This window comes from Anomaloglossus baeobatrachus, chromosome 5 (genome assembly GCF_048569485.1).
Source record: "Anomaloglossus baeobatrachus isolate aAnoBae1 chromosome 5, aAnoBae1.hap1, whole genome shotgun sequence".
In the NCBI taxonomy this organism is placed as follows: Eukaryota; Metazoa; Chordata; class Amphibia; order Anura; family Aromobatidae; genus Anomaloglossus; species Anomaloglossus baeobatrachus.
In genome coordinates, this window is record NC_134357.1 from 15,018,709 (window position 1) to 15,034,370 (window position 15,662).

General features: G+C 49.5%; 1 protein-coding gene across 1 annotated transcript in view; it reads left to right on the forward strand.

Moving 5' to 3' along the window:
• Positions 1-15,662, forward strand: part of SORCS1 (sortilin related VPS10 domain containing receptor 1) — an 807,859-nt gene that overhangs the window by 592,742 nt on the left and 199,455 nt on the right. The window contains 1 exon segment of the mRNA XM_075348232.1: positions 4,618-4,797. Coding sequence (XP_075204347.1) covers positions 4,618-4,797 — 180 coding nt within the window.

Sequence of the window (15,662 nt, forward strand, 5' to 3'; positions counted from 1 at the left end):
TAGGGGCAGTATTATAGCAGTTATATTCTTATACATAGAGGCAGTATTATAGTAGTTATATTCTTGTACACAGGGGCAGTATTATAGCAGTTATATTCTTGTATATAGAGGCAGTATTCTAGTAGTTATATTCTTGTACACAGGGGCAGTATTATAGTAGTTATATTCTTGTACACGGGCAGTATTATAGTACTTATATTCTTGTACATAGGGGCAGTATTATAGCAGTTATATTCTTGTATATAGAGGCAGTATTCTAGTAGTTATATTCTTGTACACAGGGGCAGTATTATAGTAGTTATATTCTTGTACATAGGAGCAGTATTATAGCAGTTATATTCTTGTATATAGGGGGCAGTATTATAGTAGCTATATTCTTCTACTTAGAGGCAGTATTATAGTAGTTATATTCTTGTACATAGGGGCAGTATTATAGTAGCTATATTCTTCTACTTAGAGGCAGTATTATAGTAGTTATATTCTTGTACATAGGGGCAGTATTATAGTAGCTACATTCTTCTACTTAGAGGCAGTATTATAGTAGTTATATTCTTGTACATAGGGGGTAGTATTATAGTAGCTATATTCTTGTACATAGGAGGCAGTATTATAGTAGTTATATTCTTGTACATAGGAGGCAGTATTATAGTAGTTATATTCTTGTACATACGGGGCAGTATTATAGTAGTTATATTCTTGTACATAGGGGACAGTATTATAGTAGTTATATTCTTGTATATAGGGGGCAGTATTATAGTAGTTATATTCTTGTACACAGGAGCAGTATTATAGTAGTTATATTCTTGTACATAGGAGCAGTATTATACTAGTTATATTCTTGTACATAGGGGCAGTATTATAGTAGTTTTATTCTTGTATATAGGGGGCAGTATTATAGTAGTTATATTCTTGTACATAGGGAGCAGTATTATAATAGTTATATTCTTGTACATAGGGGCAGTATTATAGTAGTTATATTCTTGTACATAGGGGGCAGTATTATAGTAGTTATATTCTTGTATATAGGGGCAGTATTATAGTAGTTATATTCCTGTACATAGGAGCAGTATTATAGTAGTTATATTCTTGTACATAGGGAGCAGTATTATAGTAGTTATATTCTTGTATATAGGGGCAGTATTATAGTAGTTATATTCTTGTATATAGGGGCAGTATTATAGTAGTTATATTCTTGTACATAGGAGCAGTATTATAGTAGTTATATTCTTGTACATAGGGGCAGTATTATAGTAGTTATATTCTTGTACATAGGGGCAGTATTATAGCAGTTATATTCTTGTATATAGGGGGCAGTATTATAGTAGTTGTCTTCTTGCACATAGGGAGCAGTATTATAATAGTTATATTCTCGTACATAGGGGCAGTATTATAGTAGTTATATTCTTGTACATAGGGGGCAGTATTATACTAGTTATATTCTTGTACATAGGAGCAGTATTATAGTAGTTATATTCTTGTACATGGGGGCAGTATTATAGTAGTTATATTCTTGTACATAGGGGGCAGTATTATAGTAGTTATATTCTTGTACATAGGGGCAGTATTATAGCAGTTATATTCTTGTATATAGGGGGCAGTATTATAGTAGTTGTCTTCTTGCACATAGGGAGCAGTATTATAATAGTTATATTCTCGTACATAGGGGCAGTATTATAGTAGTTATATTCTTGTACATAGGGGGCAGTATTATACTAGTTATATTCTTGTACATAGGAGCAGTATTATAGTAGTTATATTCTTGTACATGGGGGCAGTATTATAGTAGTTATATTCTTGTACATAGGGGGCAGTATTATAGTAGTTATATTATTGTACATAGGGGCAGTATTATAGTAGTTATATTCTTGTATATAGGGGGCAGTATTATAGCAGTTATATTCTTGTACATAGGGAGCAGTATTATAATAGTTATATTCTTGTACATAGGGGGCAGTATTATAGTAGTTATATTCTTGTACATAGGAGCAGTATTATAGTAGTTATATTCTTGTACATAGGAGCAGTATTATAGTAGTTATATTCTATAGTGTGAAGATTAGTTTTTGGGTTTTTTTGCCCCCTTATTCGTGTTACTTTATTACATGGCTACATGGACTCCTTAGTCCCGTTCTTGGAGGACATGTGTCAGTGGTGTTCCGGGTCTCGTACTTATCGCTGCAATCTGTTACTGTCATAGTAATTTACCACCTTCTGTAGGGTGGAAATTGATGAATATACTTCGCTGATTCAGCCTCCCCTTGGAAAGGTTATTGTTTTGCTGATTGTGCTCTGTTATAGTCTTGGCGCCATGAATGTTCTCTTATGTGCGATCAATGATGAGATTGAGGGGTTACAAGTATTTGTACTGCATCAAGCATCAATGTCAGGTCTTTTCCCCTCCATCCTCCCATTGCTTTGCCATTGGGGAAGATACATTGTATGAAATGTTCTTGGTGTGTTTCTTTGATCATCAGTACCAGTGCTTTTTTTGCGGTGGTACGCACCGGTACGGCGTACCGGAAAATCTTAAGAGCGCTGAGGATAAGTACCTCTGGCTCTGTCCACATGGCTAATTTGTAAATTTTCTATATCATCAGCCATTTCCTGGAGCAGGGTGACCTCTGTGTCTCCCCCCCTCCTCTGATCTGATTGGAGCTAGCATCCATGTGACGCTTTCCCTCCAATCAGATGTGGAGGGGCAGTGGGTGCCGCCCTCTTAAAAACACTGAAGATTGATGTCACGGCCGGTCACCCCGATCTGCTGCCATCCGGTAAGGTATTTGCTCCCCTCTGCTGTCTTCCACTCCCTCCCCCGACCTCCTTTGCCCCCCGTCGTCCGATTCAAACCCCCCGCCACCGACCTCCGCTCCCTCCCACCTGCCCTGTAATCATTGTGCTGCTCCTGCCGCCGGCGATCGGGTCCCCCAGTGCTCACCCCCCCGTCCCCCAGTGCTCACCCCTCCCAAACCCACCCCCCATCCCCCCAGTGCTCCCCCCCCGCTTACCCCTGCTACCACCGGCACCATGTCCGCTCCCAGCTGCTAAGCGGGAACACTAGAAAAAAAAATCTCACACTTACCGGTTTGCAGCCTCCCGGGACACGTCTGATCGGCTTCAGGACCTGCCGGTAATCAGCAGTCACGCTACGGCATCAGCTGACATGCTGAGTCCAGCGGTGGGGCCGGCTTTTTACCGCCCAGCTGGTTTAAGCGATCAGGTGATGCTCTGAGGTGACTGCAGCAGCTGATTACCGGCGGCTCCTGGAGCGATCAGTCGTGTCCCGCGATTTTGCAGAGAGGTGAGTAGTTTTTTTTTGCACTGATGCATCAGCTGATTGTATAAAAGCCGTTTATACAATCAGCTGCTGTGTGATGTGATTCATGTCCTTTAACCTGACATCATCTGATCGCTTTGCCTTCCAGCAGTCCGATCAGATGATATTGGATCCGGATTGGACGGCGCAGGACCCTTGACCCAGGATTACTGCAGAGGGGGGTTCTTTATTTCAATAAAGATGGAGTCACTAATTGTGTTGTATTTTATTTCTAATAAAAATATTTTCTCTGTCTTGTGGTTTTTTTTTTTATCTTTACAAGAAATTCATGGTGGCCATGTCTAATATTGGCGTGACACCATGAATTTTCGTGCTTAGGGCCAGTTGATAATATGCAGCTGGCCCTAACCCCTTATTACCCAGCGAGCCACCCGTCACAAGGGCTGCTGGAAGAGTTAGATACAGCACCAGAATATGGCGCTTCCATGAAAGCGCCATTTTCTGGGGAGGCTGCGGACTGCAATTCGCAGCAGAGGTGCCCAGAAAGCTTTGATTCCAATCCCCAGCTGCCTAGTTGTACCTGGCTGGACACAAAATTTGTGCGAAGCCCACGTCATTTTTTTTTCTTAAATTATTTCATGAAATTCATGAAATAATTAAAAAAAGGGCTTCCCTATATTTTTGATTCTCAGCCGGGTACAATTAGGCAGCTGGGGGTTGGAGCCAGCCCGTACCTGCCTGCTGTACCTGGCTAGCATACAAAAATATAGCAAAGCCCACGTCATTTTTTTTTTTTTTACATTTTACGTTTTTGGGCAAAAAAACTCCTGCATACAGTCTTGGCTGAAGGATACTGAGCCTTGTAGTTCGGCAGCTGCTGTCTGCTCTCCTGCATACACTAGTGGATGGAGTATGCTGAGCCTTGCAGTTCTGCTCCCCCTGCCTCTCCTGCATACACTAGTAGTGGATGGAGTATGCTGAGCCTTGTAGTTCTGCACCCCCTGCCTCTCCTGCATACACTAGTGGATGGAGTATGTTGAGCCTTGTAGTTCTGCACCCCCTGCCTCTCTCTCCAGCATACAGTACCGTATGTAGTATGTAGTAAACCATGCACAGGATCTCCCGGCAGCACGACAGCAACGACAGCACTCCCTCCCACTGCTCAAACTCGGCCGCCGGCGCCTAACATCACCCCCCCGCTCCTCGTCTCAGAGATGCGTACCAGCTAATATTTTTTACAAAAAAAGCACTGATCAGTACAATATATTTCACTCTGTGCGTCCCTGAGCGCGATCCCGGCTTATAATACGCGGTATAGTAATAGTGACGATCTTTCTCCGCAGGACATGCACGTGATCAGCACGGACGAAAATCAAGTGTTTGTAGCTATTCAAGAGTGGAACCAGAACGAGACGTACAACCTCTACATCTCTGACACCCGGGGGATATTCTTCACCCTGGCCCTGGAAAACGTGAAGAGCATCAAGGGTCCAGAGGGAAATGTGATGATCGACCTCTATGAGGTATGTCACCGTGGCCCATAGAAATGTGTCTTCTTTGTGGTGGAAATGGTTGGGAAATTCCACATGTAGTGATAGAGAGCTTAAAATCAGAGGATATCTGTGTTTCTGCAATGGATTGTGCATATTGTAGATTCAGACTAAAGCCAGCAAAATTACAAAGGAACACACAAGGAACCAAAAATGAAGAAAAACACATGAAGCAATCCAGAATATATGTTCCCCCTTAGATTCCTCGCAGACCCTTGTTTCGCTACTGACATCTTTACACCCACTTTGGCATTCTCTCAGCACTTCCATCAGGTCAGCAACTGGAATGACTTCCATTATGCCTCATCAAGAGCTCATCTATAGAGTAAATGGCCTTCAGAAAGTGTTTGCAACCATCAGATGCAATATACAGAGGCAATGTTAGTATACAGCTCCATACAGGCCCGAGCCCTATTCCACAACTCCTCTAATCCAGAATATGGCAAGAACCACTCAACTAAGTAATGAAAAACCACTCAATAAGTAAACAGAAACCACTCAACTAGGTAAACAGAAACCATTTCTTTATTCTAGTGCCGGTGTCACCACAGAGATGCCGACTTACTCACTGCGCCGGCTAAGTCGCTTCCTCCCCACACTTCCTTGGCCGTCCACGTGTGCTGCTGCCTCCTTCCCCTCCCAGCCCCTGTGCATGCCATACAGGGTTCCCAGGAGTGCATCTAAGACACGTACATGCAAACCGGCCCTCCTCTTAAAGGGGCAATGGCTGAGAGGCACTGTGTATTTAAGGCACTCTCCCATTAGGGGAGGTGACTGTGCAACATATTCAGTTAGTCAGTATTCCAGTGTGTTAGCTAGTTGTCAGGTCCCATTAACATTGTGTCCATCTCCTGTAACTTCCTTCCCATACCTGACTATTTTTTCCATGCCCACCATTCCTGTCTGTACCCGTCTGTCCAGCCTGCCTCAGTCATCCAACCTGTATCTGTCTATACCCGAGTCCATCACCTTACTTAGGGGTCAGCTGCCACACTCCCGGTCACTGCCTTGGATGTGGTACCTGGCGTCTGCCTTGTGCTGGATTCTTAGTTAAGCCCCTTCCACTAAAGGGTATGCCTGGGTCCCTCCAGCACCTACACTGACTGTGAGCATTACATTTATGACAAGAAGGTCATTCAGTCCAGAAAATTGCTAGAACCCTGAAGGTATTAACAAGTGCCTTCATAAAAACCATAAATCACTATTATAAAACTAGCTTTCACGAGGACCTCTTAAGAAAAGGAAAAAAAAGAATTACCACTGCTGCAGTGGATAAGTTCATCAAAGTTACCAGCCTTAGATTAGAAATTGACAGCACCTCAAAGAACAGACCTAATATCAACTGTTCAGAAGAGACTGTGAGAAGTGTCTTTTATGGTCAAATGGCTGCATAGAAGCCACTACTGAGAGCAAGACGAGAAGAAGAGATTTATTTTGGCTAAGCAATGCAATGACTGCAGAATAGATCAATGGAAATCTGTACTGTTCTTGAAAGAGTAAAAATGTGAGATTTTTAGTATCAACCGCCTTGTTTTCTTTTAGCCTTAAGGTATTGAAGCAAGGAAGGTGAGGTGTGATGGTGGGGTGTGCTTTATTGGTGAAACTATGGATGATTTATTCCAAATGATTGCACACTTAACCAGAAAATCTACCAAAGTGTTATACAGCAACTGCCATCCCATTTGATTGGTGCTTGATGGGACCATCTATTTTGATGTAATAGGACAATGACACAAAACACTTCCATGCTATGTATGTGCAATGTCGCCAAAAAGAGGGATGGAGGCTGGATCATAGGACCTGGCCTCCACAATCACTGACCTCGACCCAATGGAGATAGCTTGAGATGATATGGATGCAGAGTTAAGACAAAACAGCCGACAAGTGCTGAACACCTCTGGGAAATCCTTCAGGACAATAGGAGGCCATACCAGGTAAAGCCGCGATGAAGCTGCTGAATACAATGCCAAGGACTGCAGAGCTGTTATTGGGGTAACAGGGGGACCGTGAGGAATCTGTAATACTCGTGGGGTGAGCACAGGGTTAGTGGATCCACTGGATCAAGGCATCAATCACTAGCCTGGAGGAACAAATTAGGATGGCTTCCAAGTCTTCATTAAAACCACCGGTGGTAGATATAGGCTGAACGCTTGTATGTAGCCAACAAGGGCAGCCCCAGGGTGCCGCAGATATGGACACAAACTGTCTCTAATAGTAGCAGCAGCATCGGAAGTTTGGCTGGGATGGATCCAGCAGCAGCAATGGTATCAAAGGAGGAGCCGGTGTGGATAGTTGCAGCGGCTGGTGTGAATAGTTGCAACAGTGGCTGGTATCGTAGGAGTGGCCGGTGTGGATAGTTGCAGCAGCGGCTGGTATCGTAGCAGCAGCCCATGTGGAAAGTTGCAGCAGAAGTGGCCAGTATCATAGGAGCGGCCGGTGTGGATAGTTGCAGCGGCTGGTGTGAATAGTTGCAGCAGTGGCTGGTATCATAGGAGCGGCCGATGTGGATAGTTGCAGTGGCTGGTGTGAATAGTTGCAGCAGTGGCTGGTATCATAGGAGCGGCCTGTGTGGATAGTTGCAGCAGTGGCTGGTATCATAGGAGTAGCCAGTGTGGATAGTTGCAGCAGTGGCTGGTATTGTAGGAGCGGCTGGTGTGAATAGTTGCAGCAGTGGCTGGTATCATAGGAGCGGCCTGTGTGGATAGTTGCAGTGGCTGGTGTGAATAGTTGCAGCAGTGGCTGGTATCATAGGAGCGGCCTGTGTGGATAGTTGCAGCAGTGGCTGGTATCATAGGAGTAGCCAGTGTGGATAGTTGCAGCAGTGGCTGGTATTGTAGGAGCGGCTGGTGTGAATAGTTGCAGCAGTCGCTGGTATGATAGGAGCGGCCAGTGTGGATAGTTGCATCAGTGGCTGGTATTGTAGGAGCAGCCGGTGTGGATAGTTGCAGCAGTGGCTGGTGTCGTAGGGGTGGCCGGTGTGGATAGTTGCATCAGTGGCTGGTATTGTAGGAGCTGCCGGTGTGGATAGTTGCAGCAGTGGCTGGTGTCGTATGAGCGGCCGGTGTGGATAGTTGCAGCAGCTGCTGGTATTGTAGGAGTAGCCCATGTGGATAGTTGCGGCAGCGGCTATTGATATTGTTTGAGCGGCCAGTGTGGATAGTTGCAGCAGCGGCTGATATCGTAGGAGCGGCCAGTGTGGATAGTTGCAGCAGTGGCTGGTATCGTAGGAGCTGCCAGTGTGGATAGTTGCAGCAGCGGCTGATATCGTAGGAGCGTCTAGTGTGGATAGTTGCAGCAGCGGCTGGTGTCGTAGGAGCGGCCAGTGTGGATAGTTGCAGCAGTGGCTGGTATCATAGGAGCTGCCGGAGTGGATAGTTGCAGCAGCGGCTGATATCGTTGGAGCGGCCAGTGTGGATAGTTGCAGCAGTGGCTGGTATCATAGGAGCGGCCGGTGTGGATAGTTGCAGTGGCTGGTGTGAATAGTTGCAGCAGTGGCTGGTATCATAGGAGCGGCCTGTGTGGATAGTTGCAGCAGTGGCTGGTATCATAGGAGTAGCCAGTGTGGATAGTTGCAGCAGTGGCTGGTATTGTAGGAGCGGCTGGTGTGAATAGTTGCAGCAGTGACTGGTATCATAGGAGCGGCCGGTGTGGATAGTTGCAGCAGTGGCTGGTATCATAGGAGTAGCCAGTGTGGATAGTTGCAGCAGTGGCTGGTATTGTAGGAGCGGCTGGTGTGAATAGTTGCAGTGGCTGGTGTGAATAGTTGCAGCAGTCGCTGGTATGATAGGAGCGGCCAGTGTGGATAGTTGCATCAGTGGCTGGTATTGTAGGAGCAGCCGGTGTGGATAGTTGCAGCAGTGGCTGGTGTCGTATGAGCGGCCGGTGTGGATGGTTGCAGCAGCTGCTGGTATTGTAGGAGTAGCCCATGTGGATAGTTGCGGCAGCGGCTATTGATATTGTTTGAGCGGCCAGTGTGGATAGTTGCAGCAGCGGCTGATATCGTAGGAGCTGCCGGTGTGGATAGTTGCAGCAGTGTCTGGTATCGTAGGAGCTGCCAGTGTGGATAGTTGCAGCAGCGGCTGATATCGTAGGAGCGGCCAGTGTGGATAGTTGCAGCAGCGGCTGGTGTCGTAGGAGCGGCCAGTGTGGATAGTGGCAGCAGCGGCTGGTGTCGTAGGAGCGGCCAGTGTGGATAGTTGCAGCAGTGGCTGGTATCATAGGAGCTGCCGGAGTGGATAGTTGCAGCAGCGGCTGATATCGTTGGAGCGGCCAGTGTGGATAGTTGCAGCAGTGGCTAGTATCATAGGAGCGGCCGGTGTGGATAGTTGCAGCAGCGGCTGATAATATCGTTGGAGCGGCCGGTGTGGATAGTTGCAGCAGCGGCTGGTATCATAGGAGCGGCCGGTGTGGATAGTTGCAGCAGCGGCTGATGATATCGTTGGAACGGCCAGTGTGGATAGTTGCAGCAGTGGCTGGTATCATAGGAGCTGCCGGTGTGGATAGTTGCAGCAGTGGCTGGTATCGTAGGAGTATCCAGTGTTGGTGTTGTAGGAGCTGCCTGTGTGGATAGTTGCAGCAGCGGCTGGTGTCGTAGGGGTGGCCGGTGTGGATAGTTGCAGCAGCGGCTGGTATCATAGGAGCGGCCGGTGTGGATAGTTGCAGCAGCGGCTGATGATATCGTTGGAGCGGCCAGTGTGGATAGTTGCAGCAGTGGCTGGTATCATAGGAGCTGCCGGTGTGGATAGTTGCAGCAGTGGCTGGTATCGTAGGAGTATCCAGTGTTGGTGTTGTAGGAGCTGCCTGTGTGGATAGTTGCAGCAGCGGCTGGTGTCGTAGGGGTGGCCGGTGTGGATAGTTGCAGCAGCGGCTGGTATCATAGGAGCGGCCGGTGTGGATAGTTGCAGCAGCGGCTGATGATATCGTTGGAGCGGCCAGTATGGATAGTTGCAGCAGTGGCTGGTATCATAGGAGCTGCCGGTGTGGATAGTTGCAGCAGTGGCTGGTATCGTAGGAGTATCCAGTGTGGATAGTTGCAGCAGCGGTTGGTGTTGTAGGAGCTGCCTGTGTGGATAGTTGCAGCAGCGGCTGGTGTCGTAGGGGTGGCCGGTGTGGATAGTTGCAGCAGCGGTTGGTGTCGTAGGGGTGGCCGGTGTGGATAGTTGCAGTAGTGGCTGGTATCGTAGGAGTGGCCGGTGTGGATAGTTGCAGCAGCGGCTGGTGTCATAGGAGCTGCCGGTGTGGATAGTTGCAGCAGTGGCTGGTATCGTAGGAGTAGCCAGTGTGGATAGTTGCAGCAGTGGCTGGTATCGTAGGAGCTGCCGGTGTGGATAGTTGCAGCAGTGGCTGGTGTCGTAGGGGTGGCCGGTGTGGATAGTTGCAGCAGCAGCTGGTATTGTAGGAGTAGCCAGTGTGGATAGTTGCAGCAGTGGCTGGTATCGTAGGAGCTGCCGGTGTGGATAGTTGCAGCAGTGGCTGGTATCGTAGGAGTATACAGTGTGGATAGTTGCAGCAGTGGCTGGTATCGTAGGAGCTGCCGGTGTGGATAGTTGCAGCAGTGGCTGGTGTCGTAGGGGTGGCCGGTGTGGATAGTTGCAGCAGCAGCTGGTATTGTAGGAGTAGCCCATGTGGATAGTTGCAGCAGCGGCTGATGATATTGTTGGAGTGGCGAGTGTGGATAGTTGCAGCAGCGGCTGATATCGTAGGAGCGGCCAGTGTGCATAGTTGCAGCAGTGGCTGGTATCGTAGGAGCTGCCAGTGTGGATAGTTGCAGCAGCGGCTGGTATCGTAGGAGCTGCCGGTGTGGATAGTTGCAGCAGCTGCTGGTATTGTAGGAGTAGCCCATGTGGATAGTTGCAGCAGCGGCTGATGATATTGTTGGAGCTGCCAGTGTGGATAGTTGCAGCAGCGGCTGATATCGTAGGAGCTGCCAGTGTGGATAGTTGCAGCAGCGGCTGATATCGTAGGAGCGGCCGGTGTGGATAGTTGCAGTGGCTGGTGTGAATAGTTGCAGCAGTGGCTGGTATCATAGGAGCGGCCTGTGTGGATAGTTGCAGCAGTGGCTGGTATCATAGGAGTAGCCAGTGTGGATAGTTGCAGCAGTGGCTGGTATTGTAGGAGCGGCTGGTGTGAATAGTTGCAGCAGTCGCTGGTATGATAGGAGCGGCCAGTGTGGATAGTTGCATCAGTGGCTGGTATTGTAGGAGCGGCCAGTGTGAATAGTTGCAGCAGTCGCTGGTATGATAGGAGCGGCCAGTGTGAATAGTTGCAGCAGTCGCTGGTATGATAGGAGCGGCCAGTGTGGATAGTTGCAGCAGTGGCTGGTGTCGTAGGGGTGGCCGGTGTGGATAGTTGCAGCAGTGGCTGGTGTCGTATGAGCGGCCGGTGTAGATAGTTGCAGCAGCTGCTGGTATTGTAGGAGTAGCCCATGTGGATAGTTGCGGCAGCGGCTATTGATATTGTTTGAGCGGCCAGTGTGGATAGTTGCAGCAGCGGCTGATATCGTAGGAGCGGCCAGTGTGGATAGTTGCAGCAGTGGCTGGTATCGTAGGAGCTGCCAGTGTGGATAGTTGCAGCAGCGGCTGATATCGTAGGAGCGGCCAGTGTGGATAGTTGCAGCAGTGGCTGGTATCGTAGGAGCTGCCAGTGTGGATAGTTGCAGCAGCGGCTGATATCGTAGGAGCGGCCAGTGTGGATAGTTGCAGCAGTGGCTGGTGTCGTAGGAGCGGCCAGTGTGGATAGTTGCAGCAGCGGCTGGTGTCGTAGGAGCGGCCAGTGTGGATAGTTGCAGCAGTGGCTGGTATCATAGGAGCTGCCGGAGTGGATAGTTGCAGCAGCGGCTGATATCGTTGGAGCGGCCAGTGTGGATAGTTGCAGCAGTGGCTGGTATCATAGGAGCGGCCGGTGTGGATAGTTGCAGCAGCGGCTGATAATATCGTTCGAGCGGCCGGTGTGGATATTTGCAGCAGCGGCTGGTATCATAGGAGCGGCCGGTGTGGATAGTTGCAGCAGCGGCTGATGATATCGTTGGAGCGGCCAGTGTGGATAGTTGCAGCAGTGGCTGGTATCATAGGAGCTGCCGGTGTGGATAGTTGCAGCAGTGGCTGGTATCGTAGGAGTATCCAGTGTGGATAGTTGCAGCAGCGGTTGGTGTTGTAGGAGCTGCCTGTGTGGATAGTTGCAGCAGCGGCTGGTGTCGTAGGGGTGGCCGGTGTGGATAGTTGCAGCAGTGGCTGGTATCGTAGGAGCTGCCGGTGTGGATAGTTGCAGCAGCGGCTGGTATCATAGGAGCTGCCGGTGTGGATAGTTGCAGCAGTGGCTGGTATCGTAGGAGTAGCCAGTGTGGATAGTTGCAGCAGCGGTTGGTGTTGTAGGAGCTGCCGGTGTGGATAGTTGCAGCAGTGGCTGGTGTCATAGGGGTGGCCGGTGTGGATAGTTGCAGCAGTGGCTGGTATCGTAGGAGCTGCCGGTGTGGATAGTTGCAGCAGTGGCTGGTGTCGTAGGGGTGGCCGGTGTGGATAGTTGCAGCAGCAGCTGGTATTGTAGGAGTAGCCCATGTGGATAGTTGCAGCAGCGGCTGATGATATTGTTGGAGCGGCCAGTGTGGATAGTTGCAGCAGCGGCTGATATCGTAGGAGCGGCCAGTGTGCATAGTTGCAGCAGTGGCTGGTATCGTAGGAGCTGCCAGTGTGGATAGTTGCAGCAGCGGCTGGTGTCGTAGGAGCTGCCGGTGTGGATAGTTGCAGCAGCTGCTGGTATTGTAGGAGTAGCCCATGTGGATAGTTGCAGCAGCGGCTGATGATATTGTTGGAGCGGCCAGTGTGGATAGTTGCAGCAGCGGCTGATATCGTAGGAGTGGCCAGTGTGGATAGTTGCAGCAGTGGCTGGTATCGTAGGAGCTGCCAGTGTGGATAGTTGCAGCAGCGGCTGATATCGTAGGAGCAGCCAGTGTGGATAGTTGCAGCAGCGGCTGGTGTCGTAGGAGCGGCCAGTGTGGATAGTTGCAGCAGCAGCTGGTGTCATAGGAGCGGCCAGTGTGGATAGTTGCAGCAGTGGCTGGTATCATAGGAGCTGCCGGAGTGGATAGTTGCAGCAGCGGCTGATATCGTTGGAGCGGCCAGTGTGGATAGTTGCAGCAGTGGCTGGTATCATAGGAGCTGCCGGAGTGGATAGTTGCAGCAGCGGCTGATATCGTTGGAGCGGCCAGTGTGGATAGTTGCAGCAGTGGCTGGTATCATAGGAGCTGCCGGAGTGGATAGTTGCAGCAGCGGCTGGTATCGTAGGAGCGGCCGGTGTGGAGAGTTGCAGCAGCAGCTGATAATATGGTTGGAGCGGCCAGTGTGGATAGTTGCAGCAGTTGCTGGTATCATAGGAGCGGTCGGTGTGGATAGTTGCAGCAGCGGCTGATAATATCGTTGGAGCGGCCGGTGTGGATAGTTGCAGCAGCGGCTGGTATCATAGGAGCGGCCGGTGTGGATAGTTGCAGCAGCGGCTGATGATATTGTTGGAGCGGCCAGTGTGGATAGTTGCAGCAGTGGCTGGTATTGTAGGAGCTGCCGGTGTGGATAGTTGCAGCAGTGGCTGGTATTGTAGGAGCAGCCGGTGTGGATAGTTGCAGCAGTGGCTGGTATTGTAGGAGCTGCCGGTGTGGATAGTTGCAGCAGTGGCTGGTATCGTAGGAGTAGCCAGTGTGGATAGTTGCAGCAGCGGCTGGTGTTGTAGGAGCTGCCTGCCGGTGTGGATAGTTGCAGCAGTGGCTGGTATCGTAGGATCTGCCGGTGTGGATAGTTGCAGCAGCGGCTGGTGTCGTAGGGGTGGCCGGTGTGGATAGATGCAGCAGCAGCTGGTATCGTAGGAGCTGCCGGTGGGGATAGTTGCAGCAGTGGCTGGTATCGTAGGAGCTGCCGGTGTGGATAGTTGCAGCAGCGGCTGGTGTCGTAGGGGTGGCCGGTGTGGATAGATGCAGCAGCAGCTGGTATCGTAGGAGCTGCCGGTGGGGATAGTTGCAGCAGTGGCTGGTATCGTAGGAGTGGCCGGTGTGGATAGTTGCAGCAGTGGCTGATAACATAGGAGCAGCCGGTGTGGATAGTTGCAGCAAAAGTGGCCAGCATCATAGGAGCTGCTGGTGTGGATAGTTGCATCAGCAGCTGGTATCGTAGGAGCTGCCGGTGTGGATAGTTGCAGTAACAACTGGTGTCGTAGGAGCGGCCAGTGTGGATAGTTGCAGCAGCGGCTGGTGTCGTAGGAGTAGCCAGTGTGGATAGTTGCAGCACTAGCAGCCGGTGTGGATAGTTGCAGCAGCGGCTGGTGTCTTAGGAGCGGCCAGTGTGGATTGTTGCAGCAGCGGCTAGTGTCGTAGGAGTAGCCAGTGTGGATAGTTGCAGCACTAGCAGCCGGTATAGTCATGCACTGGAACACTAATAATAATCAGCAATACAGCACACAGCACAGAATCTGCAGCGGCAGCACAAAGGGACCTGAGAACTAGCAATATATGGACCATGTTGCCCAGGCATCTCACTTAAGTGGAGGGTGCCTAAAACACCTGTTGCCTCTCAGTGATATGCGATATGCTGACAAGTACTTCCAGTTTAAACTGTACTGACCCTTTAAGAACAGGTGCATGTCCGTGTGCTCACCCTAAGGGCACTTCCAGGAGGCCTGTGTGGCGTGCGTGAGACAGCAGCATGTTTCGTGGACAGAGCAGTGCTGCTGGGATGGTGAGAGGGCGGACATCACCGCTGGGGGGAGGGGCAGGACAGCGCGGAGATGCTCTGCTGGTAAGGGTGTTACAGATTCTAAGGTGTAACACATATTCTGGTTTATTTCACGTGTTTCTTTACTCCTTGCTCCTTCCTGCTTTTGCTGCCTTTAGCCAGAATCTACAATGTGCACATTCCTCTTAGGACAATTAAAACCACTGTATGAACAGGGGTGTACAAACTTCTGGCCATTGCTTTATGAAGGGGCTTAATTCCTGGGAGATGGGTGACTGACCTTATTTTTCTGCTGATAATTGAAGAATGTGAACCCCAATGTTACATTCACATGAGTGAAAAATGTTGTCCTCCAGCCTGTGACTGTCAGCTTGATGTGGGGGGGAAATGTAGCCACATATTGGTCCTAATTATCCTGTGAGTCCATGTCTGTGCCTTATGTGGCATCATGTTTATTACAGCTGTGATTGGAGCAGTGTCACGCTGAGTATTTGAAAAAAAAATCTGCACCAAATCTGCATCTTTTGGCACAAGAGCATGTTGTTGACCCATTTTTTATGCATTTTGGTGCATTTTCTATGCATTTTGGGGTGAAAAAATCGCTGCAAAATTGCTGAAAGAATTGACATGCTGCAGATTTATTTCTGCACCAAATCTGCACAGGACAAAAAAACAACGTGCACAACTTCAGGATTTTCATTGATTTTGCTGCAGTTTTGTAACAAAACTGCTCTGAAAAAAGCATTAAAAAATGCGATAAAAAAAAGGACTGTGTGCACATGTCCTTAGGGTACGTGTCCGAGAGGCTGGACGCAGCATGTCCTCTCCTGCGGGGCTGCGAGTGCTGTCCATAGGAGTCCGCAGCTGCTTGTGCCCATGATCGGGGTTCAGGCTGCTGCGGACTTTCTGTTCTCCCTGCGGTTCCGCAGCAATAAATTGACATGCTGCAGCTCGGGACGCCGCACCGCAGGTCATTTTATGCTGCGGGAAAAACAAGCACAAAGGGCAGGAGGTTTCTATATATCCCAGCCTCTGTGCTTGTACTATACAATGCAGTGTTTTGGACGCAGCGAAAATACACAGCATCCAAAATGCTGCAAACGTGGGCACAAAGCGTTAAACTAT